Consider the following 23599-nt stretch of genomic DNA (forward strand, 5'->3'; position numbering starts at 1 on the left):
CTAAATTTCTTACTAAAGTGGTTTTATTGAAGGATTACTGGTTTGTGCCTCTAACAGAGAGATAAAGGATTATTTCTGCATTTGTGACACCATCTGGTTTATATGAATATAATGTGTTACCTTTTGGCATGAAAAATGCCCCTGCAACATTCCAAAGGATGATTAATTTGGTAATCCAAGCTTTGACACAAATAGATGCTTAAATTGATGACTTGGTCACAAAAGATGACACATGGGAAGAACATCTGAGGGAATTGGACCAATTGTTTGCAAGATTATCCAAAGCAAACTTAACTGTTAATTTAGCTAAAAGTGAATTTGGACATGCTACTGTGACATACTTGGGTCATGTAGTTGGTTATGGCAAAGTTGCATCTATTCAAGTAAGGTGAATGCAATTTCTGAGTTTCCTATTCCCAATGGCAAGAAAGCAGTGAGAAGGTTTTTAGGAATGGCAGGATATTACAGGAAATTTTGCAGTAACTTTGCTGAAGTTGCTCTTCCCTTAACCAATATTTTGAAAAGGAGAGTGTTACAGGGTATATTAATATGTCATTAATAGAGATAGAAACTGGTTGACCGTTTTGAGTTTTGTGTGCCCGATGGAGATGTGGGGGGGCTGGTAGTCATGGTGGGGAGCTGGCTGATGGAGGACCTCAGTTTTCTTCAGGCTGACTTCCAGGCCAAACATTTTGGCAGTTTCCGCAAAACAGGACGTCAAGCGCTGAAGAACTGGCTCTGAATGGGCAACTAAAGCGGCATCATCTGCAAAGAGTAGTTCACGGACAAGTTTCTCTTGTATCTTGGTGTGAGCTTGCAGGCGCCTCAGATTGAAGAGACTGCCATCCGTGCGGTACCGGATTTAAACAGCGTCTTCATTGTTGAGGTCTTTCATGGCTTGTTTCAGCATCATGCTGAAGAAGATTGAAAAGAGGGTTGGTGCGAGAACACAGCCTTGCTTCACGCCATTGTTAATGGAGAAGGGTTCAGACCTGTATCTGACCCGACCTTGTTGGTTTTCGTGCAGTTGGACAATCACCAGTTTACCTATCTCGGCTGCACCATTTCATCAGATGCAAGGATCGACAATGAGATAGACAACAGACTCGCCAAGGCAAATAGCGCCTTTGGAAGACTACACAAAAGAGTCTGGAAAAACAACCAACTGAAAAACCTCACAAAGATAAGTGTATACAGAGCCGTTGTCATACCCACACTCCTGTTCGGCTCCGAATCATGGGTCCTCTACCGGCATCACCTACAGCTCCTAGAACGCTTCCACCAGCGTTGTCTCCGCTCCATCCTCAACATCCATTGGAGCGCTTACATCCCTAACGTCGAAGTACTCGAGATGGCAGAGGTCGACAGCATCGAGTCCACGCTGCTGAAAATTCAGCTGCGCTGGGTGGGTCACGTCTCCAGAATGGAGGACCATCGCCTTCCCAAGATCGTGTTATATGGCGAGCTCTCCACTGGCCACCGTGACAGAGGTGCACCAAAGAAGAGGTACAAGGACTGCCTAAAGAAATCTCTTGGTGCCTGCCACATTGACCACCACCAGTGGGCTGATATCGCCTCAAACCATGCATCTTGGCGCCTCACAGTTTGGCAGGCAGCAACCTCCTTTGAAGAAGACCGCAAAGCCCACCTCACTGACAAAAGGCAAAGGAGGAAAAACCCAACACCCAACCCCAACCAACCAATTTTCCCCTGCAACCGCTGCAACCGTGTCTGCCTGTCCCGCATCGGACTTGTCAGCCACAAACGAGCCTGCAGCTGACGTGGACATTTACCCCCCTCCATAAATCTTCGTCCGCGAAGCCAAGCCAAAGAAAGAAATAGAGATAGATTATGGGGGTTTAGTGTGTAGGTCACTTCACAAACAGACAGTGACACTTCATAAAAGAAATCTCATGAAAATGCATGAGCTTTGCTAAAAGAGAGATTTCATGTCCACAGACTTTACAGAAACTTTGAAGAATGCCTATGGAGACTTCACAAGTAGGTGTTAATTGGACTGATGTTGTGGAGTAAATGGACTATTGTCTTTGGAGCAACAGGTGTCCAGGCAGAAATTGATTCCATCTGGTTGCAATTTGCTGTTCTAATAGGGGTCAGATGGTTTTGCAAAGAAAGTGGGAGAAAAAGAGGTAGTTAGAATTTAGTTTGAGTTTGGCAGTGACTTTTGGAGGCTGCAACATGGCACGCTAGCAGCTTGTTAAAACCCCATTTTGAAGATGGGTTGTGAGTTCTGAGTTCAGCCTGTTGAAAAACCCTTGTAGTCCTTACAAGAGGAAATGGCTGGCTAGTGTGTTTCTCCTGAAACAAAGGAAACAAGAGGAACTCTGTGGTTACCTGGAAGAAGAGGTTATCATTTGGAAAACCCATGATGGGGAAAGTTTGTTCGGCAAGACACTGAAGTGGCTGATCGGAGGAAATCAGTCTGTGTGTGTGTCCAACGAGCAACAAATCTCTCTCTGAACTCAATGAGAACCTTCCTGAGCAGTAACTGATTACTTTTAAGCACCAGAGCTTGGTGAAAATTCATAAATGTTAAATTCTGTGCACAGTATCAGAATTGCCTGATACCAGTGAACTTGGAGGAGTGAAAAGTGAGAAAGGACTGTGAATCAAATAACTTTCCTGATCATATACACATGCGCTTGGAATTACAAGGGGTTTAAGTTAATAGTAATAACTTAAAAGTTTGATCCTGTTTTTATGTTTAAAAAATAAAAGCAACTTTTGTTTAAGTAACTATCTTGGTGAATGTATGTTGCTGCTGGGTTTTGGGGTCCTCTGGGCTTGTAACAAGTCCCTCAGTTACTTTTGATCATTTTCACATTTCATCAACCACCAACATCTCCAGGCCCATCCCTAAACTCCATCTCCTTATCTGCCATATACATGTAGACCACATTAAGCAATAACTGCACTCATTTCCTTTTCCTTTGCTTACCTCTTCCATTTCAAACAAATCTGGTGAGTGATCATGCCTGCTGTTGTTGAGCTTCTTTACTTGGGGCATTAGACATTTTGCATCACCGTCTTGGGCAGAAGATTCAAACAGGGGATCATCTTGAGCCGTCTCCAAACCAAGGGACTGATCTGGTGCCTTTTTCTGCTCTTTCTTCTGTCCTCTTATCAGTGAGGACAGAATGCTGTCAACTTCAGGAATAAATTGGTGAGCATGCTTTCTGGCCCTTCCCAAAGGACTCAGAGTATTCTCTTCTCTTTCCCTGCTTTCTTCAAATTTATGAGAGTCCTTCACATTCTGAAGAGAGTTGTTTTGTGATATTCTTCTCTGAAGAGCTTTGCTTTCCTTTTTGGTGTCCACTGTCCGCATCTTAACAACGTCGAGCTTCTGGGTCATTGTTTCTGCAAACAAATAGAAATATCCATCAGTCACTTACGTTAGTAAAAGTGATCTGTGAGATTACAAAGACCTGAAATTTAGTTTGAGATAATGTGCTCTTTCTTGATCAAGTACAATTTCCTTATCAGTTGGGATATTCAGGGATGTTTTACAAAGCCTGTATACAAGGAGGTTTCCTTACTGTACAAGTCGAAAGTTTCCGTTTGCATTCGTAGCTTCTGAGCATCCAGAAAGACTCCTATATTTATTCCATTGGCACAAGAGGGTCTACTGATGAAACGACCTGGTATTTTGTCTGAGATATCCGACTCCTCTTTGCCAAAACCAAGGTCAAGTAGAACTTCTTCAGGATCACTGTGCCAGAGCTCCATAAATTCAAAAACACTGCAAATTAGAAAAACTGGGATGATATAAGTATCCTTTCCATGGTCAGTAATGAAAAAAATGTTTATTCATACAAGTAGGAGAGTAATGGTTATAAGACCATGAAACTTAGGTACAGAAATAAGGTATTCAGCCCCCCAAGGTGGCTCTGCCATTCAGTCATGAGCTGATCCATTTTCCCACCAAGCCCCCACTGCCCCACCTTCTCCCCATAACCTTTGATGCCCTGGCTAATCAAGAACCTATCAATCGCTCTTCTTCCCCTCCATGTGGCGAGGCTCCTGCTCACTGCTCAGATCATAGTCGCTACAGTAGAATCTGTCTGTGAGGATCACAGATAACTGAGCACTACCCAAGGCTACCAGGGTATGAAGATCCTGGAGCAGAGCCACAATCCTCTGTATCCCCCAGAGTGGGAGACTGGGAAATCCCCGCGGGAGGCTCTAATGCAAGGACACATATTCCCTTGAGGTCTAGCAATCAAGGACTTCTCCCCTCTTGCCTCCCACTGCACTGAGCCCCCTTCCTTCCCTGGCAGCTCCCACGGTTGGTTGCAGGTTAGCACGATTGTGTGCAGTGGGAGAGCCGTTGCACTATTCTATTGGTTGATTTAATAAAGATCATTGGTGATTGTGATCAGTCTTGGAGCTTGCTTTCTGCTGCACCCTTCAGTACAATCCACCGGGTGAGAAGCTTTGGTTTACAAAGGCCATTCTGCAGTGCAAGGTTTATGTACACATCAAGAACATTGGACTTAATTGTATATCTTAACCTTTGCCATGTTGTTTCTGGGTCCTTGACCAAAACAGAGGGGTGGCTAGTTGTTCACAGTGACTTCAAGCTGTATCTAATGCATGTCTGTAGACTAATCTTGGAACCTTATTTCTGCATGTGGGACCTAAAAAATAATGTAAGTGGCGTCAGCAGAAGCAGTCATTAATGTCAACGTGTGGCAAGAATTATAGAAGACCTGCCAATGCACAACCCCTCCTGGAATCCTCCACAGTGAATCAGTTGCAGGTAAATGCCCTTTAGATTAAACAGTGATCTTGCTTGTGGCTTTCCACCCTGTGGATCATAGTTCCATAAGCAACACGCTGTACTCTTATTGAGCAAGCGACTTGTGTGAGATATCTATTCAGCAGTAACCAAACTGAAAGGAAACCTTTGATATCCTGATAACATTCTATCCAGTAGTGTGTGGTAATATTACAAACACCACTCCCCAAAAGCAGGAAAGTATGGGACGCATACACATTGGTGCTAATCAGATGGGGGATAAATATCTTAAAAAAAAGAACCTATCAATCTCTGCCTTAAATACACCCAGTGACTTGGCCTTCACAACTGCCTGTGGCCACAAATGCTATAAATTTACCATCCTCTGGCTGAAGAAATTCCTCCGCATCTCTGCTCTAAGGAAATATCCTTCAATCTTCAAGTTGTGCTCTCTTGTCCTAAATTCTCCCACCATGGGAAACAAACTTTCCACCTCTACTCTGTCCATAATTAAAAGTTCAAATTAAATAGATAACACGTTTTTATTTTAGGTTGGTCGATGAAAAATGTAAATTTCATTTCCAAACTCAGGATTAACAAAAAAATCATTAGAATATTTGAAAGATCCAGAACATTAGTTGGAATGTTAAAATTACATTACGCTGAGGAATCGACAGACTTGCTGCAAGAGTGCTAATCCCACTTCTTGAATGGGCTTTCAAACCTGGGAATGGTGGGGGGGGGGGAGGTGGAGTTTACTTCTTTCTACCCATGTTAATTCACTTGATTTTGTCATTTCTTTGTGTTTATTTGATGAAATTATAAGGTTTTTAAAAATTACCTAATGTAATCTTTGTGTTTAATTATCTCTGAAGATTAGGACATACAAAAATATTATAAATGTTTCAGTCCTCTGTCAAAATCTGTCAGGATGTTGGAGATTATGGACAAAGCACCCAAGCCTTAGTCACTGCTATGGCTGACTGGATGACTTCTGGTTGCCAGGATTCAAGGTTCCTATACTGTCATGTACTAATGCAGAACATGTAATGTTACATGTAATTTCTTTCTGCCTGCCAGAAGGCAGACAACTACCTCCTTTGCCCTGGCTTGTATTTTGCAGTGTAGCCTCTTCATTTCTGTTCATGAAGTCTTCTTCTTCACTCTTTGTGGTGAGACTATTTACCTTATCTATGCCCCACATAATTTGATAAATTTTCTGTTCGATATCGATATATATATTATAATGTTAAAACTCTATACAAGTCCAACATATATATATGTATATGTGTATATATATATATATATATATATATATATATTATACATCTATATACATATGTGTGTGTGTGTGTGTGTGTGTGTGTGTGTGTGTATATAGATATATATATATATATATATATATATATATGTTGGACTTCTATATTCCTTGGAGAAAACTCTCAGTCTATCCAGCCTCTTCAGGGTCCGGTCCCAGCAAAGATTCTCGAGGATCTTTTCTGCACCCTGGCCATCTTTCCTATTAGCTGGGTATCCAAAATTGCACAAAATACTCAAAGTGCAGTCTCACCAACATCCCATATGGCTTTTGGCTTGGCTTCGGGGACGAAGATTTATAGAGGGGGTAAATGTCCACGTCAGCTGCAGGCTCGTTTGTGGCTGACAAGTCCGATGCGGGACAGGCAGACACGGTTGCAGCGGTTGCAGGGGAAAATTGGTTGGTTGGGGTTGGGTGTTGGGTTTTTCCTCATTTATCTTTTGTCAGTGAGGTGGGCTCTGCGGTCTTCTTCAAAGGAGGTTGCTGCCCGCCGAACTGTGAGGTACCAAGATGCACGGTTTGAGGCGATATCAGCCCACTGGCGGTGGTCAATGTGGCAGGCACCAAAAGAATTCTTTAGGCAGTCCTTGTACCTCTTCTTTGGTGCACCTCTGAAACGGTGGCCAGTGGAGAGCTCGCCATATAACACGATCTTGGGAAGGCGATGGTCCTCCATTCTGGAGACGTGACCCACCCAGCGCAGCTGGATCTTCAGCAGCGTGGACTCGATGCTGTCGGCCTCTGCCATCTCGAGTACTTCGACGTTTGGGATGAAGGCGCTCCAATGAATGTTGAGGGTATGACAACGGCTCTGTATACGCTTATCTTTGTGAGGTTTTTCAGTTGGTTGTTTTTCCAGACTCTTTTGTGTAGTCTTCCAAAGGCGCTATTTGCCTTAGCGAGTCTGTTGTCTATCTCGTTGTCGATCCTTGCATCTGCTGAAATGGTGCAGCCGAGATAGGTAAACTGGTTGAACGTTTTGAGTTTTGTGTGCCCGATGGAGATGTGGGGGGGCTGGTAGTCATGGTGGGGAGCTGGCTGATGGAGGACCTCAGTTTTCTTCAGGCTGACTTCCAGGCCAAACATTTTGGCAGTTTCCGCAAAACAGAACGTCAAGCGCTGAAGAGCTGGCTCTGAATGGGCAACTAAAGCAGCATCGTCTGCAAAGAGTAGTTCACAGACAAGTTGCTCTTGTGTCTTGATGTGAGCTTGCAGGCGCCTCAGATTGAAGAGACTGCCATCCGTGCGGTACCAGATGTAAACAGCGTCTTCTTTGTTGAGGTCTTCCATGGCTTGGTTCAGCATCATGCTGAAGAAGATTGAAAAGAGGGTTGGTGCGAAAACACAGCCTTGCTTCACGCCATTGTTAATGGAGAAGGGTTCAGAGAGCTCATTGCTGTATCTGACCCGACCTTGTTGGTTTTCGTGCAGTTGGATAACCATGTTGAGGCACTTTGGGGGGGCATCCGATGCGCTCTAGTATTTGCCAAAGCCCTTTTCTGCTCACGGTGTCGAAGGCTTTGGTGAGGTCAACAAAGGTGATGTAGAGTCCTTTGTTTTGTTCTCTGCACTTTTCTTGGAGCTGTCTGAGGGCAAAGACCATGTCAGTCGTTCCTCTGTTTGCGCGAAAGCAGCACTGTGATTCTGGGAGAATATTCTCGGCGACACTAGGTATTATTCTATTTAGGAGAATCCTAGCGAAGATTTTGCCTGCAATGGAGAGCAGCGTGATTCCCCTGTAGTTTGAGCAGTCTGATTTCTCGCCTTTGTTTTTGTACAGGGTGATGATGATGGCATCACGAAGGTCCTGAGGCAGTTTTCCTTGGTCCCAAAAAAGCTTGAAAAACTCATGCAGTTTGACATGCAGAGTTTTGCCGCCAGCCTTCCAGACCTCTGCGGGGGATTCCATCCATACCTGCTGCTTTGCCACTTTTCAGTTGTTCAATTGCCTTATATGTCTCATCCTGGGTGAGGACCTCATCCAGCTCTAGCCTTACGGGCTGTAGCAGGGCGGAATCTTGAACTGAGCGGTTGGCACTGAAAAGAGATTGGAAGTGTTCTGACCATTGGTTGAGGATGGAGATCTTGTCGCTGAGAAGGACTTTGCCGTCTGAGCTGCGCAGCGGGCTTTGGACTTGGGGTGAGGGGCCGTACACAACCTTTAGAGCCTCGTAGAAACCCCTGAAGTCACCACTGTCCGTGCTGAGCTGGGTTCGCTTGGCGAGGCTAGTCCACCACTCATTTTGGATCACCCTGAGTTTGCGCTGAAGATGGCTGCATGCGCGACGGAAGGCTTGTTTCTTCTCAGGACAGGACGGCTTTGTAAGGTGAGCCTGGTGGGCAGCTCGCTTCTTTGCCAGCAGCTCCTGGATTTCCTGGCTGTTATCGTCGAACCAGTCCTTGTTTTTCCTGGAGGAGAAGCCCAGTACCTCTTCAGTGGATTGCAGTATGGTAGTCTTCAGCTGATCCCAGATGGTTTCAGGGGACGAGTCCGTGAGGCGGATTGCATCCTCGAGCTTTGCTTTGAGGTTTTCCTGGAAGTTTCCTCTCACTTCGTCTGACTGCAGGTTTCCAACATTGAACCTCTTTCTGGGGGCTTTACTGTTCCTGGGCTTTGGCTTGAAGTGAAGGTTGAGCTTGCAGCGAACCAGCCGGTGGTCAGTGTGGCATTCCGCGCTGGGCATGACCCTGGTGTGGAGCACATCTTGTTTGTCTCTTTCTCGCACCAGGACGTAGTCCAGGAGGTGCCAGTGTTTGGATCGGGGATGCATCCAGCTAGTCTTCAGGCTGTCCCTCTGCTGAAAAAGGGTGTTTGTAATGACAAGCCGCTGTTCTGCGCAGAGCTCCAACAGGAGGCGCTCGTTGTCGTTGCACTTGCCGACACCATGCTTGCCCAAGATTCCTGGCCAGGTTTAAGAGTCTTTGCCGATGCGAGCGTTGAAGTCGCCAAGGATGACAACCTTGTCGGCTGTCGGGGTGCGTTGAATGAGGTTGCGCAGGTCAGTGTAGAACTTGTCCTTTTCGGCTGGTTCCGCCTGGAGGGTTGGTGCATAGACACTGATGAGGGTGATGCGACGCTTGTTTTGAAGGGGGAGTTGCATGGACATGATCCGGTCCGAGTGGCCTGTCGGAAGATTTTCGAGTTTGGAGGCAATGGTCCGGTCCGAGTGGCCTGTCGGAAGGTTTTCGAGTTTGGAGGCAATGGGGTTCTTGACCATGAAGCCTACACCAGATAGGCGTTGTTCATCCAAAGGCTTGCCAGACCAGTAGAGTGTGTAGCCCGCGCCGCGTTCTTGGAGGCTGCCTACATCTGCCAGGCGGACTTCACTGAGAGCGGCTATGTCGATGTCAAGTCTGAGGAGTTCATGTGCAATGAGGGCAGACCGACGTTCAGGTCGGTGGCTGTCAGCCTTGTCTAGCATGGTTCTGATGTTCCAGCATGCTAGCTTGAGTTTGTGAGCATCTTTTGAGGGGGAGGACGTGAAGGGGGAGGATGTGGAGGGGGAGGACGTGGACCTGTCCTCGGGCCTGCGCAAAGGAGCTTTTAGGTGGAGTGCAGTGTGCGCAGTACTGGCCCCACCCTTTACACCCATGGTTCGTGTGCCGTGGCCAAGCAAGCTGGGACGTGGCAGCGAGGTCCTTGGGTTGGAGGTTTTATATCGGAGTGGCCTTCTCCTATGCAGGTTTCTTACCTGGGCTGGAGGGGTCTGCCTCCCCTCTTAGGTCGGTCCATACTGCCCGGACCAAGGCCGAGGCCGCCGCTGCTCTCCCTGTGCCCGGACTGGGGCCACCGCCTCCAACTCTCTGCCTGGACCGAGGCCTCCGCCTGCCTCACTCGACCGAGGCCTGGGCCGCCGCCTCCCCTTGCTCCTGCCCGGATCGGGGCCGCCGCCGCCTACCCTCAGCCTGGACCGGGGCCGGGGCTGCCGCTGCTCTCCCTGTGCCCGGACTGGGGCCGCCGCCTCCCATATAATTACAGCATTATAACCTCCCTGTTCCTGTACTCAGTACCATGACCAATGAAGGCAAGCACATCAATGCCTCCTTCACCAACCTGTCTCACCGTGTCACCACTTTAATTGAACTATGTATCTCTACTGCCTAAATCTCTGTCCACAACATTTACCAAGTCTCTACAATTCACCATGCAAATCCTGCCCTGATTTAACTTACCAAAGTGCAACACATTTGCATCTGCCATTCTCTTGGACCACTTTCTAAAATATTCTAGATCCAGAATCAGAATTTATTGCCAGGAACATATGTCATGAAATATGTTGTTTTACGTCAGCATTACAGATGCAAAATTGCTATAAATTACATTTTTAATAAATTAATAAATTGCTGCAAATAAGAGAACAGTGAGGCAGTGCCTATGGTTCATTGTCCGTTCAGGAATCTGATGGCAGAAGGGAAGCAGCTGTTTTTGTACCATTGGGTGTTCATCTTCAGGCTCCTGTTCCAGACGGTAGCAGTAAGAGGCCATAGCCTGGGTGGTGAAGTTCCTTAAGGATGGAGGCTGCCTTCTTGAGACATAATCTCTTGTAGGTGTCCTTAATGGACTGAGGACTGATATGAGTGATGGCACTGGCCGAGCCCACAACTCTGTTGTCTTCTCCTGTCCTGTGCCTTGGCAGTGATGCTACCAGACAGATTTCCTCTTCTGTTGCAATCTTCGACAGCCATCCTCACTGTCCACTATACCACCAAATTTTGGTCTCATCCACAAACTTACTTCCACATTGTCATCCAACCCATTAATACAAGTGACACGTAACAGTGGAGCCAGAACTGATTGCTACAGCACACCACTGGTTAGAGGTCTCTAATCCGAGTAAAAACCCTCCACTGTCACCCTCTATCTCCCACCATCATGCCAACTCTGTATCCAATTGGCCAGCTCACCTTGGATCCTGCAATCTGACCCAACCTACAATGCTGGATTTTGTCAATGCCTTGATGAAGTTCACATGGACAGCATTTATTGCCCTGCCCCCATCTATCTACTTGATCACCTCTTCAAAACTCAATCAAATTCATGAGACACAAAGTACCTGCATGCCATTCTTTATGATTGGTAACCCTCTCTAAATTATAATTACTTCAGGGCAACTCACCTCTTGGGCCCAACGTTCAAGGAAGTCGCTGAAGCTCTGCTTCTCTGTCTTGTCAATAGATGATTTTGAGAGTGGATGGATCTAATGGTTAACACAAATTGTTTTTTTTTAAATAAAGCCTGTGGTAACAGAATTAGAGAATCGCAGAGTACAAAATGAGAACAGTCGATCCTTTGTGCTTGCATTGCTGTGAAAGAGTTAGTCCATCAGAGTTCAACAAGACAATCTGCAGATACTGAGGTCGAGTGCACAAAAGTGCAGGACCTGTACCCAGAGGAAGTAAAATTAAATCAATATTTCAGGCTCACTCCCTAAGTTTAGGAATCTGGAAAAACAAGCAGATACCTGAATAAAAAGTGGGGGTGGGGGAAGGGAGGAAGGGCATGTCAAATAAAATTCTGGAGCACTCAAAAAATAAAAATGGGGGCACTGCCTGAGCTGCAGTACGGGCAGCGCTGCCACTGGTGCAGACCCCAGAGACCAGGAAGTGGAAACACAGGTTCTACTCTTTGGTCCAGATGATAGTAACTCCGTCCAGGCTATAAATAGCCACTGGTGTTCTTCTTAAATCCTGCAACCACTGTGTTCTGTGCTCAAGATGGCAGTACCCATGCTGAGCAATGTACCACGAGGGGTTACAGACTCCAGGGTAGCAGTGCACCTCCTCAACCACCCCCCCCCCCCCACCCACCCCCACCACCGTTCATTGAGAAGGAGACACATGAGAGACTATCTGGTGACTGGCTGATGGGAACTAGGTATTGGAATTGGGGTTCCAGAGGATGTTGAGGGCCTCAATTATGAAGGCTTCCTGATTGTGTCGGAAGTTTGGATCTGGACCTCGGGTTTGCTGATGGTTTGAAATGGAACCTGTGCAGCTGCGGGAGGGCCAGAGAGCAGGAGGCGAAGCCATGAACGTTCAGTGTCTCTGAAGGGATTCTCTTGCCCTTATAGTTAGGGGTGCTGTCCATGCTCATGGGAGCTCCTTGTTTGCCTTGCGGAAGTCAAAATTTGAAGAATGTCATTACATTTCTATGTATTATTACATGACAATAAAAGGAAACGGAATGAAAGATAGGTGCAATCAGGTGAGAGGACAGAAGAAAAAGAGGGAAAAGTGATGGGGAGAGAACAGAAGATGAAGTGTAACTGTCATTGGAAAGGGAGGGAAGGAGGTGAAGAGTTGGAGGAGATAGAGGAACAGGGAGAGAGAGAGAGAGAGACTGGGAGAGGGGATTAATATTCATGCCCTCTTAGTAGTCTCCAACCAGGATGGTGGGGTCCGAAGAGCAGCAGACCAGTGTAGGGCAGAAAATCCACTGGCTGAGAAGGAGAAGACTGGGAGAGGAACCTACAGGGTAGGGGACCACAGCAATGGAGCAATGCTGGGCTCAGTGGCCAAAGGCCTAACACCAGGATGCTGGAGGAGACTGACTCATGGGAACATTCCCCAGGAGTCCTGAGGAAGCCGATGGTGAGCAGGGCTCCCAAAGGGGCCTAGAGCACCGACAGCTTCACAGTCACGTTGCGTACTTGGAACCAGGGGCCGAGTTCTTGGGTGCTTCAAACTCATGTTCATCTCTGGACAGAACGGGAGGCCACGTGGCTCCAGAAGTTACAGCACACAGGAGGCCGTGGCATTGGAGGAGATTGTGCGATTGATTTTTCTGAAGGGAGTCTCTTACTGGTCTTGATAGTGGCGCTGAACTACGGATGCCTCGTTGTATGTCCTTGCAGGGCAAACAAAGGGAAACACATTTTGTGTACTTCGTGCACATGACAGTAAAGGACCTTGTTGTTCAAACCTTTCATCTCACTTTATACTCCTCACCTTCCTTCAGAAGGAACCATAACAAAATTGCTCAATCTTCACCTTCCAGTTGTAGTCACTTTAATTCTCCATCCTACCCATATGCAGAGAGCCTTTCAACTCCTTCAATGATTATGTGTCTTGGTCTCCGGTGAATTCTGCAGGACTTTGCTGAGTTTCTTAAGCATGTTCGTGTACTTTGACAATCATCTCACCTTCTGATTAGGGCAGCATGGTTAGTGTAGCGGTTAGCTACCCCCCTTGGACTCCAGGCCATATGCCAATTGCACCCCCCCATACAACGGTGCTGGGGGAAGCTACTGGTGGCGCCGGGGGTGATGGCAGCACTGAGCCGGGGGCAGTAACGGCAGTACCACAAGGAGGCCACCGAGACCAGCTCTCACGAGAGCACCTTGTCGCCATTTATTTTGCTCAATACTGCCACCCCGAGTCTGGCCAGAAAAATACTGCGCTGGCTTCTTCATTAAACTTTGCAGCAAACTGAAGGATGTTTTGGGCCATCCCCTTTTTCCTAACTGCCCCCTTTTCACTCATCACCCCACTGGATCTTTCCACCACCCACGGTGGGGGGGGGGGAGGGGTGGCAGCACCCGCTTTGGGAATCCCTAGGTAAGCGCAATGCTTTTACAGAGCCAGCGATTGGGACTGGGGTTCGAATCCCGTGCTGTCTGTAAGGAGTTTGTACGTTGCCTGTGTGGCTTTTCTCCAGGGACTCTGGGTTCCTCCCACCATTCAAAACGGACGGGGTGGGGGGGGGATGTAATGGGATGTAAATTGGGTGGTTCAGACACATAGGCCGAAATGGCCTGTTACTGTGCTGTATGTCTAAATTTAAATAAAAAGTGGGCAATTGAGTTATTCAAAGTGACCATTTCTGCAATCACTCTGTTGCTCTTTGGTGGTGATCATGGCAGGGAACCAGTGAGTGGCTCAGCGGTTGAGGGATCCACATAGGCTGTGGGTGACGGGGTGGTGTGGGGGGGATCCACACAGGCTGTGGGTGGTTGGAGACTGGCTCATAGCAACCAGGTATCGGAAATGAGATTTGAGAGGGTGTTGTGGGCAGGAAGCTGAAGGCTTCCTGATCACGTCTGGAGTCTGTGTGGCAGCAGAGGTTGTGGAAGCACTCAAGGTGAATCTGTGGGCACTCAGCGACTCCGAAGGGTCTCTCTTTTGCTTCTCTTTCTCTCTTATTGCAAGGGGCATCAGGCAATGCTCTGTCTGGCTCGTGGCAGGCAGAAGGCAATTTCATTTAATATTACATGACAACAAAAGGAATATTGACTCTGGCTTTAAAACTATCAGTTGAAATCCAATGAGATTGCAAAATTAGAGGGATGATATTGTGACGACCAGCTTCTTTTAGGATAAATTCACATTGGATCCCCAATACACTGCAGCGCCTTCAACATTAAATTTGGCCACAAAATAGAACAAACCTTGCATATTCTTTGATGGACATCTGTTGTATTCTATTTGGATACAAAGTAGCTGTAAGAATGGAAATAAACATTTTGTCAACGTATTGGTCTGAGCAATAGATTTCACCACATCGCCCAATTAAATGCATTGAAATGCGTAGCAAATACTCTGGAATATTTGCTCTTCTGTATGGGGAAAATTGTTCAAATTTGAATGGGTAATCAAACCTGGCCATGGTTTTCCCCATTTGTAAACTCTGCAGAATTTGTTTGGCCACTAGGTCCTAGGGAGTGAACTTGTGAAAGCTAATCTTCACCCTTTGTTCCAATTGATGACTCCAGGCCTGGGTTGGAGTCCATGTTTCTTCTCTCGTTTTCCAGAACTAGGGTTCAGTTTAGATTTGGCAAATAACTTTGCTGATAATGTTCAAATTCATTAATTTATCATCCAATTGCACAAGTACAACCCGATGAAACAGGGTTCTCCAGTTCAATACATGCAAACACACATCCAGACATACCACACATCCAGTCAAGCAATACATATGCAGGACAAATAGACATACATAAAAATATGCAGACGATTATCATAACTTAATTATGGACACTTTCTTCAGTTTCCAGTTACAAGTATTCTTTCTTCTGCAGAAATCATCCTTTATTCATGCAAGTATTCTTTACAAACATGAGTATAAACACTTCCTTAATTACACTCAAGTGTACTCTTAAGTTTGAAGTCTTGTCAATACATGCCCACTCATGTCCTCATGAGTGCCCTGCCAAAACCTAATCAAGATTGATTTTTATTAATAGGCCCCCCTTCAAATTTGGCACAAAGTTGAACCCCAAGAGGCTTCACATTTTTATATCCGATTGTGCCACAGTAAACCAAGGGCATCCTAGAACTTCAAGTACTTTGGTTAATCATATGGTTTCCAACCAGTTCAAGCTCCTGTCGATTCTGTTCTCTGCTGGAACCCTGGGCTACAAAGACCTGAATGAGCAGGACTTTTACTACAACCTTTGGATCTGTCATCCAGGGTAAACCTCCAAAGAACTCCTTATTCTTGCTGAATCATGCATTAACTTGAGAAAATAAGAAATCGGAGCAGGAGACGGCCATCCAGCCCATTGAGCCTGCTCCGCCATTCAATGAAATCATGGCTGATCTGATGATAGGCTCATCTCCACCTACCTGCCTTTTTCCCCCATATCCCTTAATTACTCAACTACATAAAAAATCTATCCAACCTTGTCTTAAATATATTTACTGAGGTCACCTCCACTGCTTCAGTGGGCAGCAAATTCCACAGATTCTCCACACTCTGGAAAAAGCAGTTCCTCCTCATCTCCATCCTAAATCTACTACCCTGAATATTGAGGCTATGTCCCCTAGTTCCAGTCTCCACTATCAATGGAAGCAACTTACCTACCTCTATCTTATCTATGCCTTACATAATGTTATGTTTCTATAAGATCCCCTCTCATTCTTCTAAATTCCAGCAAGTACACTCTCAGATGACTCAATCTCTCCTCATAGGCTAACCCCTTCATCCCTGGAATCAACTTCGTGAAGCTCCTCTGGACCGCCTCCAAAGCCAGTACACCCTTTCTCAAGTAAGGAGACCAGAACTGCATGGAGTACTCCAGATGTGGTCTCACCAGTATCTTGTACAGTTGCAGCATAACATCTCTGCTTCTAAATTCAATCCTTCTAGCAATGTTGGCCAACATTCCATTTGCCTTCTTGATAGCCTGCTGCACCTGCAAACCAATCATTTGCAATTCATGCACAAGCCCTCCCAAGTCCTTCTGCATGGCAGCATGCTACAATCACTTGCCGTTGTTTTTCATCCAAAGTGGATAACCTCACATTTGCTAACATTGATTTCATCTGCCAGATTATTGCCGACTCACTTACCCTTTCTATATCTCTCTGCATCTTCTGCACAATTTGCTTTTCCACTCCATTTAGTGTCGTCAGCGAACTTAGATACATTATACTCTGTCTCATCTTCCAGATCTTACTGTATATTGTGAACAGTTGTGGGCCCAGCACCGACCCCTGCAGCATCCCATTCACCTACCAGAAAATCACCTCTGTACCTCAATTCTCGGCTTTCTATTGTTAACCAACCCTCAACTCCATCTTCTGTGTAATTCTTTTATGTGGCTGGTCATTCCAGACAAGTGTATCAACAGGTCATGACACACATCCCTCCTATCCCCGACATGTCATGATATTCCCTGGTGGACTTGTATTCTTTCAAGTTACAAATTGGAAATGTCGATGACGGAGTTGTGTTTCCATGTTAAAGGAGGATCAATGAATTTGGCATTAAGGTTGGTCAAACAGATTTGAAAAATCTTGTCAAAAATTATTACTTGGTCATGAAATTAAAATAATATGTCCATGGAACTCAGAGTCGGAAACCTCCTTTTATTTTTGTCTTGTAAGTCCTTTGCCCAATCGTCACCATGACCCTTCCCATCCAGAAGAGACTGCAGCAAATCAACTCCTCAGGCTATTTTCCCACTTTTATTGTTCTGGATACAATGAAAAGACAGACAGAGCAGGTTGGGGCTGGAGGTGATTGGGAATAAAAAGGGGGACGGGAGATGAGGAGAGGAGATAAATTCTGCAACACTTACCTTCCACACTCAACATTAGGTCATCTTGTGTGCTGTGGATCCGCTGCCTGGTGCCTGATGAACCAGACACAAAAATGTACAGTGTCTCTACAAATGATATTCTCAAAGGCAGCCATGGTTTAGATTAAATAATGCAGTACAATAAAATCCCATTATCCAGAATTCAAATAAATGGCAAAAAAAATCATGAAATTAGGCAAAAAAAAACAAAAGTTTAAAATTAGTGCCCCTAGTGGTCATTTTTCCAATAACACAGCACAGTCTCAGGCAACCAGAAAATTCATTTATCTGGCATCTAACAATCCCCTTAGGTCCCAGATTCCAGGGTTTTACTGCATCACAGTTTCTTGTGATCAGCTCAGGGCAAAGAGAGTAAGCACAGAACCATTTCAAGCTCCTGGCAGGAAGTTACTTCAGATGAGCTGGTGCCCCAGTGCAATATTGAAATGTTACTTTCCAACTAAATGTATTTCTGGGACTAAGAACAGTCCAAGTTAAATGAATTATACAATAATACTTCCATCAGCAAAGGATGGGGAATGAAATAATGACTGAAAATTGTTTATAATTCTTATCTGATATTTACATTTTGCCCTTGTTCCCTCCATTGTTTACTGCCTCTCCAAGTGGAACTCAGGAGATACAGAGCACTGATCAAAAAGGATTACCCATTGGAACTTTATATACTCCTGAGTTGGGCAAATATTCCTCACAGGCAACTCTAGAACCCTTTCATTAAAAAAAAACTGAAGGAAATCACTTTGGAAGATAATGGTCATCTAGTTGCCAACACTGGAGGGGTTTACCAGGATATTGCCTGTTTTAGTGGGTATGAATTATGCAAAGAGAATGGACAAATGTTTTCTCTGGAGCACAGGAGTCTGATAGATGTTCATAAAATCGTGAGGCATTGATAGGGTGGGCAATCAGAATACTTTTCCCAGGGTAAAGTATAGGGGGAGACAATTTAATGAAGAGGTGCAAGGCAAATATTTTGCACAGAGAATGAAGGGTGCCTGGAATGGGCTGCCCAGTGTAGGGGTGGAACCCGATACAATAGTAGGGTTGAACAGGCTTTGAGATAAACATGTAAATATGGGGATGGTGGTTTATCAATCAAGTGCAAACAGCAGATTTGGACCTCATGTTCAGCACAGGCACATGGGCCGATGGGCCACTTCCAGAGCTATGTTCGAAAACAATAGAAAATTAAATACACAAAATTTCCCGCAATACATTCCTAATATTGGAAATACGATACAATGGGAAACATTAACATATTTGGAGAGAGTAACTTTTGTTATGCTGGTTCTGGTATGAAAGACAAAATTTGACGTAATGAAGAAGTAGGTTAGCATTAAACCGTGGTTGATAGATGTACTCTAATTAACAAAGCACAAAAATTCTGCCCAACCTCCCTCAATGATAATTCCAAGTTTACTGTCACTACCTGCTTCCTGTGGAATCAGAGGTCTGTCTTCATTTGCAAATGATCTTATATTAAAAAAAAGCACAAACAAATTTGATACTCCAGACCTGAAACATATAGGGATAGTTATATTATTAGTCATAGTACAGGTAGTGGAAGACTGGAGGATGGTAATTGTGTACATAAAAAAAAAAGAGTGCAAGGACAATTTGGCCGGTGAGATTTACATTTGTCACGGGCAAGTTAATGGAGGGGATTCTACGAGAAAGGGTCAGGATGAATTTGGAAAAGCAAAAAGTGATTAGAGATAATCAGTGAGTGGGAAGTTAAGTTTCATGGATTTGATTGAGGTTTTGAAAAGAGAAAAAGATTAATGAGGCAGGATGGTAGATATTGTCATCATGGATTTTAGCAAGGCATTGAAAAGATGCAGTAATGTAGTTTGGGGTCTGGAAGGTCAAATCACACATGATCAAGTTTATTATCATCCGAATGCCCAAGTACAACTTGAAGAAACTGTTTTCTCTGGACCTTGGTGCAAAACACACATACAGACAAACACTACATATGCAGGGAAAGTATTCATATATACAAATGTTTCATAAATAATCAAGTCTCGGATGGTTAGTGTGAGCAGGTCCTTTGGTCGTTCGGCAGTCTTACTGCCTGTGGGAAGAAGCTGTTTCTCAGCCTGATGGTTCTGGGTCTGATACTCCTGTATATCTTTCCCAATGGGAGTAACTGAAAGATGCTGTGTGCGGGTTGAAGGGAACCTCAACTATTTTGCAAGCCCTCTTCAGGCAACAATCCTGATAGATCACATCAATGGGAAGGGAGAAGGAGACCTGAATGATCCTCTCTGCCACTCTTATGGTCCTGTGGATTGACCTCTGATCCGTTTCTCTGCAGCAAATGCACCACACTGTGATGCAGCTCTCAACAGATCTCCAGTAAAAGGTTGACATTATGGTGGCCCATAGCCTTCTCAGGAGTTGCTGTTGTGCCTTCCTGACAAGTGAGGTCACGAGTTAAGTGGACTCCAAGGAACTTGGAGCTCTCCACTGCAGAGTTATTGATGTGTAGTAGAGATTGGCTGTTCCTGGTCTTCCTAAAGTTCACCTTCATCTTGACTATGTTGAGCCTCAGGTTATTACTCTGAACTGGGTAACTCACTCTTGCTTATCTTTCTCTGCCTGTAAGGGGCGCCAGGTAATATTCATGGCGAGTCCTTGCTGACTAAAAGCAATTTTGTGTACAGGCAGTCCCCAGTTACGAACATCCAACTTATGGACAACCCTTACTTACAAACGGGCGATGCACGGCTTCTGGTGCATCAGCTCAAGTAAGGGGAACACCACCTGCCATTTTAAGTTGGACCTCATTGCCATTAACATGGTGTTGAGTGTGCCTACTTCAAGAAATTGATTCAAGTAGCTTTATATGCATAGGAAAGTAAAATATATAACTAAGACAAACATTTGACTAACTGACACTAAATAAGAACCGTACGTACCTGCTCCGACTTGCCTACAAATTCGACTTAGAGTCTTAGGAACTGATCTTGTTTGTAACCCAGGGACTGCCTGTTCAATTACTTTTCTGCTTTATTATATAACAAAATGTATCTGATCTTATCTCATGAGCAGGCAAATTGGATACAGAACTCAATTGATGGTAAGGTGCTAGAATGTGAGACCGTTGTTATTCAGATCGAAAACCTGCTATAGAAACTTATCTAAGATGACTGTAAGATCTAGATCAACTGTGAAAGTGGGGCAAGAGATCACATATGGAATTTAACCCTGACAGCTGTAAAGTGCTGTACCCTGATAGGTTCAAAGAGAACAAGGCTATTGTTGCCTGAACGTTCTGGCACAGGTAGGTAGGTTGGTGAAGAAGGCGTATGATTTTATCAGCCAGAGCTTTGAGCAGAGGTGCTATGAAAAACAATACCAGCAGCGCCAGAGCTGCTGTAATCCCAGCCCTGCTGCTGGTGCAGACCCAAGAAGAGTGGGGAGCAGAGACACAGCACTCCCCCGCAGAATCCTACTGCCCAATCAAGCTCCTTATAGGGTTCTAACACGCTGTTAAAGGAGCCAATAGTGTTTCATTTTAAAATCCTGCGACTGTGGGGTCTGGGCCTGTGTTCGGCAGCAGCCTTGAGGGGTGGCAGGCTCCAGGGAATCGGAGGACTGGTGCAGAGCACCAGAAAACCAGGAGACCACTCTTTGAGAAGGAGAAGCAGAGGAGAAGATCCTATGGGATGGACCAGTGAAGGGTTCTCCAGCTGAAGAACTCACCGGCGACGAACTGTTGGTGATTTGAGGTGAGGAACACACGCAGGATGCGGTTGACTTGCAATCAAAGAACTCACACCAGGCTGTGGATTACTGGTGACTAGTTCAAGTGGCTGAAGGGGTACCAGGGATACAAGAGGATGCTTCCGAGGGGCCTCAAATGCTGAAGGCTTCCTGATCGTGTCAAAGGTTTAGATCTGAAGCTCGGGTTGTTGATGGCTTAGACTGAAGTCTGTTTGGCTGCAGGAGGCGAATCCATGGACACTCAGTATCCCTGGAGGGAAGGTCTTTTGCTTCTCTTTGACTGCAAGGGGCACTGGGCTAGATCTGCTGATAATGAATTGTCTGCTTTACGGCAGACCAGTTACAATTTGTGCAATATTATATTTCTGTTTTATCATATAACATAATTTTCAGAAGAACAATGAACTGAGAAGCTCCAAACCTTGTCTTAACGACAATGGGCAAGCGGCTCCTCAACCTTCATCGCAAAACAATTCTGGTTGCCTTACTATATGGGGGATGTCATTAAGCAGGAAATAGTGCAAAAAAAAAAATCACCAGTATGTAACTGAGACTTCAGGGCTTAGGTGACAAGGGGAATCTGGATAGGCTAGCAATGCCTCAGTCAGTCATCCTCCCTTGTACAACGGCCCCCATTGTGTCCTGCCCAATCCCTCCTATTCCATCCACATCATAGGTGCTCCTCGACTTACATTGCGTTCCATTAAATCCACCTTAAGTGGAAAAAAAAGTGCCGAAAGAATATAGCACCGCACCCAACGAACATCAGAGCCTAGCGTACCTTAAACGTGCTCAGAACACTTACTGAAGCCAGAAGCTGAACAAATTTATCTATTTTATAGTTAAATGTTGAATGGCTTTTATTCCCAACAATTTTTAAATCATAAAATATAGCAACAACGAGCATCGTAACATTGAAAAATTGCAAGTCAGATCATCATAAGTAGAGGAGCATCTGTATACCAGCGTTCTCTCTTCTATAGTCTCAGTCCTGATGAAGTGTTGCAGCCTGCAATGTTGACCATTGTTTTTCCTCCCCCAGCCCGCCGGGCTCCTCCAGCGTATTGTTTGGCACACCCAGGTTCCAGCAGCTGCAGTCTCTCGCCCGTCTCCAATCTCAAGGGCTTGCTGCTATGCTCTCCCACAGAGCAGAGTGGCCCATGAGTGATAACGGCCTCAGTCGCTCAAGACCAAGATCATGTTCCAGACCTTCTACGTGACCTTGTGACAAAGGCCTTTTCTATCAAAGGCTTCTTAACCATTTCTGATCATCTCTGATAATTATTCTCTGAACAAGAGTTGAAGTTCAAATATTCAAACAAAACTGAAAAATTGCAAATTAAAATATGAATATTAAATAAAGAGAAAGCAAACCACTGATCGTCACCTGCCTTTTCCATCAGTGCTGACCCCAGCTCCAGAGCAGGTACGAGAATAGGCGAGAATCTCATATCTGGTTAGGAGTTTGTACATTCCCTCTGGGTGCTACAGTTTCCTTCCACCCTCTAAATGTATGTAGTCAGTCAGTTAATTGGACAGCATGGGTTTCCATACTGTGTCATTAAAAGAAGGATCTGATCAACATATTCCATGCAGGCGAGAAGTCAAAGCCACATTAAACAGCAGAGCACTAAGAGTCCCTTTGGAACTGCCACAATAAAGCAGGATCCACCTTACATTCACTGTGGACTCATAATTGTGTGGTCATGGAGGCTGAGAAGCAGCTCACCCATTGCCTTCATGACGAGGTTTGGAGCAAATGAGTGGAAGATGTTTCTCCCCGAGAAAGAAATAGGTACTGATTACTCACAGGCATTTAGTGTTGAGCCATTCTTGAATACACTTGCTTGTAATCTCCTTTGGACACAGGACAGGAACAGATTAAAAAATGATAATCAATGCAATTCAATTCTAGGACATTTACAAGAGCTGGTGTCTTAAGAAAGCAGCCTCTATCATCAAGGACCCTCACCACCCAGGCCATGCCTTCTTTACACTGCTACCATTAGGAAGGAGGTACAGGAGCCTGAAGATGAACACTCAACGCTACAAAAACACCTCCTTCCTCTCTGCCATCAGAGTTCTGAAAGGACAATGAACCACAGTCACTATACCCCCAGTACTTTTCTAATGGTGGAAGGAAGTCAGAGCCCACGGAGAAAATCACAGGGAGAATGTACAAACTCCTCGCAGCAAGGGATTTGAACCCTGGTCCCAATCACTGGCACCATATAGGCATTGTGCTGCTACGCCAACTGTGCCACCCCACATTTCTCCTCCCAATCAGTGGGGGTCATTTTGTGCATCCACTTTTCCCAATGTTGAATCCTTCACATCAGGGAGGCTGGACACAGTCTTGGAGATTGTTTTCTTGAGGGCCTTCATTCTGTCCATGACCACAGCGGGGACTACCCAGTGGCCACTCATTTTAATCCACACCACAGTGCCATACTGCCACGTCTGTTCATGGCCTCATGTGCTGCCACGTTGCGGCCATCGTAAATTGATGGAACAGCACCTTATATTCTGCCTCAGCATTCTTGTTATATGCGGAATGTGGAGAAGCTCGTGGCCTTCCTGTCTGTCTGTCTGGAATATTGTGGATGGTCACATGCCCTCCCCGTCTGAAACTCATTTGGAAGTCACATTACCTGTCAATCGAGGTTGCACTCCGGCCATCCATTAGTTCACTCCTTGCTGCTGGCTTGTTTAAATTACCTAGGTCATTATTGGCTAGGCGCCCACATCAGA

The 23599-nt window shown here is 45.3% G+C and overlaps 1 protein-coding gene across 9 annotated transcripts in view; it reads right to left on the reverse strand.

The window, feature by feature from the left end:
- The window catches only part of LOC138755080 (protein ITPRID1-like), a 110302-nt gene that overhangs the window by 51236 nt on the left and 35467 nt on the right, over positions 1–23599 (reverse strand). For 6 of the 9 annotated variants that reach the window (XM_069920303.1, XM_069920302.1, XM_069920306.1 and 3 more), the window contains exons 3-9: positions 22659–22705; positions 18549–18592; positions 17099–17152; positions 14465–14516; positions 11195–11275; positions 3558–3760; positions 2960–3378 (exon numbers count right to left, since the gene is read on the reverse strand). In XM_069920303.1, the coding sequence (XP_069776404.1) occupies positions 2960–3378; positions 3558–3760; positions 11195–11275; positions 14465–14516; positions 17099–17152; positions 18549–18592; positions 22659–22705 (900 nt within the window). Of the gene's footprint in view, positions 1–2959; positions 3379–3557; positions 3777–11194; positions 11276–14464; positions 14517–17098; positions 17153–18548; positions 18593–22658; positions 22706–23599 lie in introns of those variants that run through there. The other 3 variants (XM_069920305.1, XM_069920307.1, XM_069920309.1) reach the window with 3 other exon arrangements.

This window comes from Narcine bancroftii, chromosome 2 (assembly GCF_036971445.1).
Source record: "Narcine bancroftii isolate sNarBan1 chromosome 2, sNarBan1.hap1, whole genome shotgun sequence".
Taxonomy (NCBI): domain Eukaryota; kingdom Metazoa; phylum Chordata; class Chondrichthyes; order Torpediniformes; family Narcinidae; genus Narcine; species Narcine bancroftii.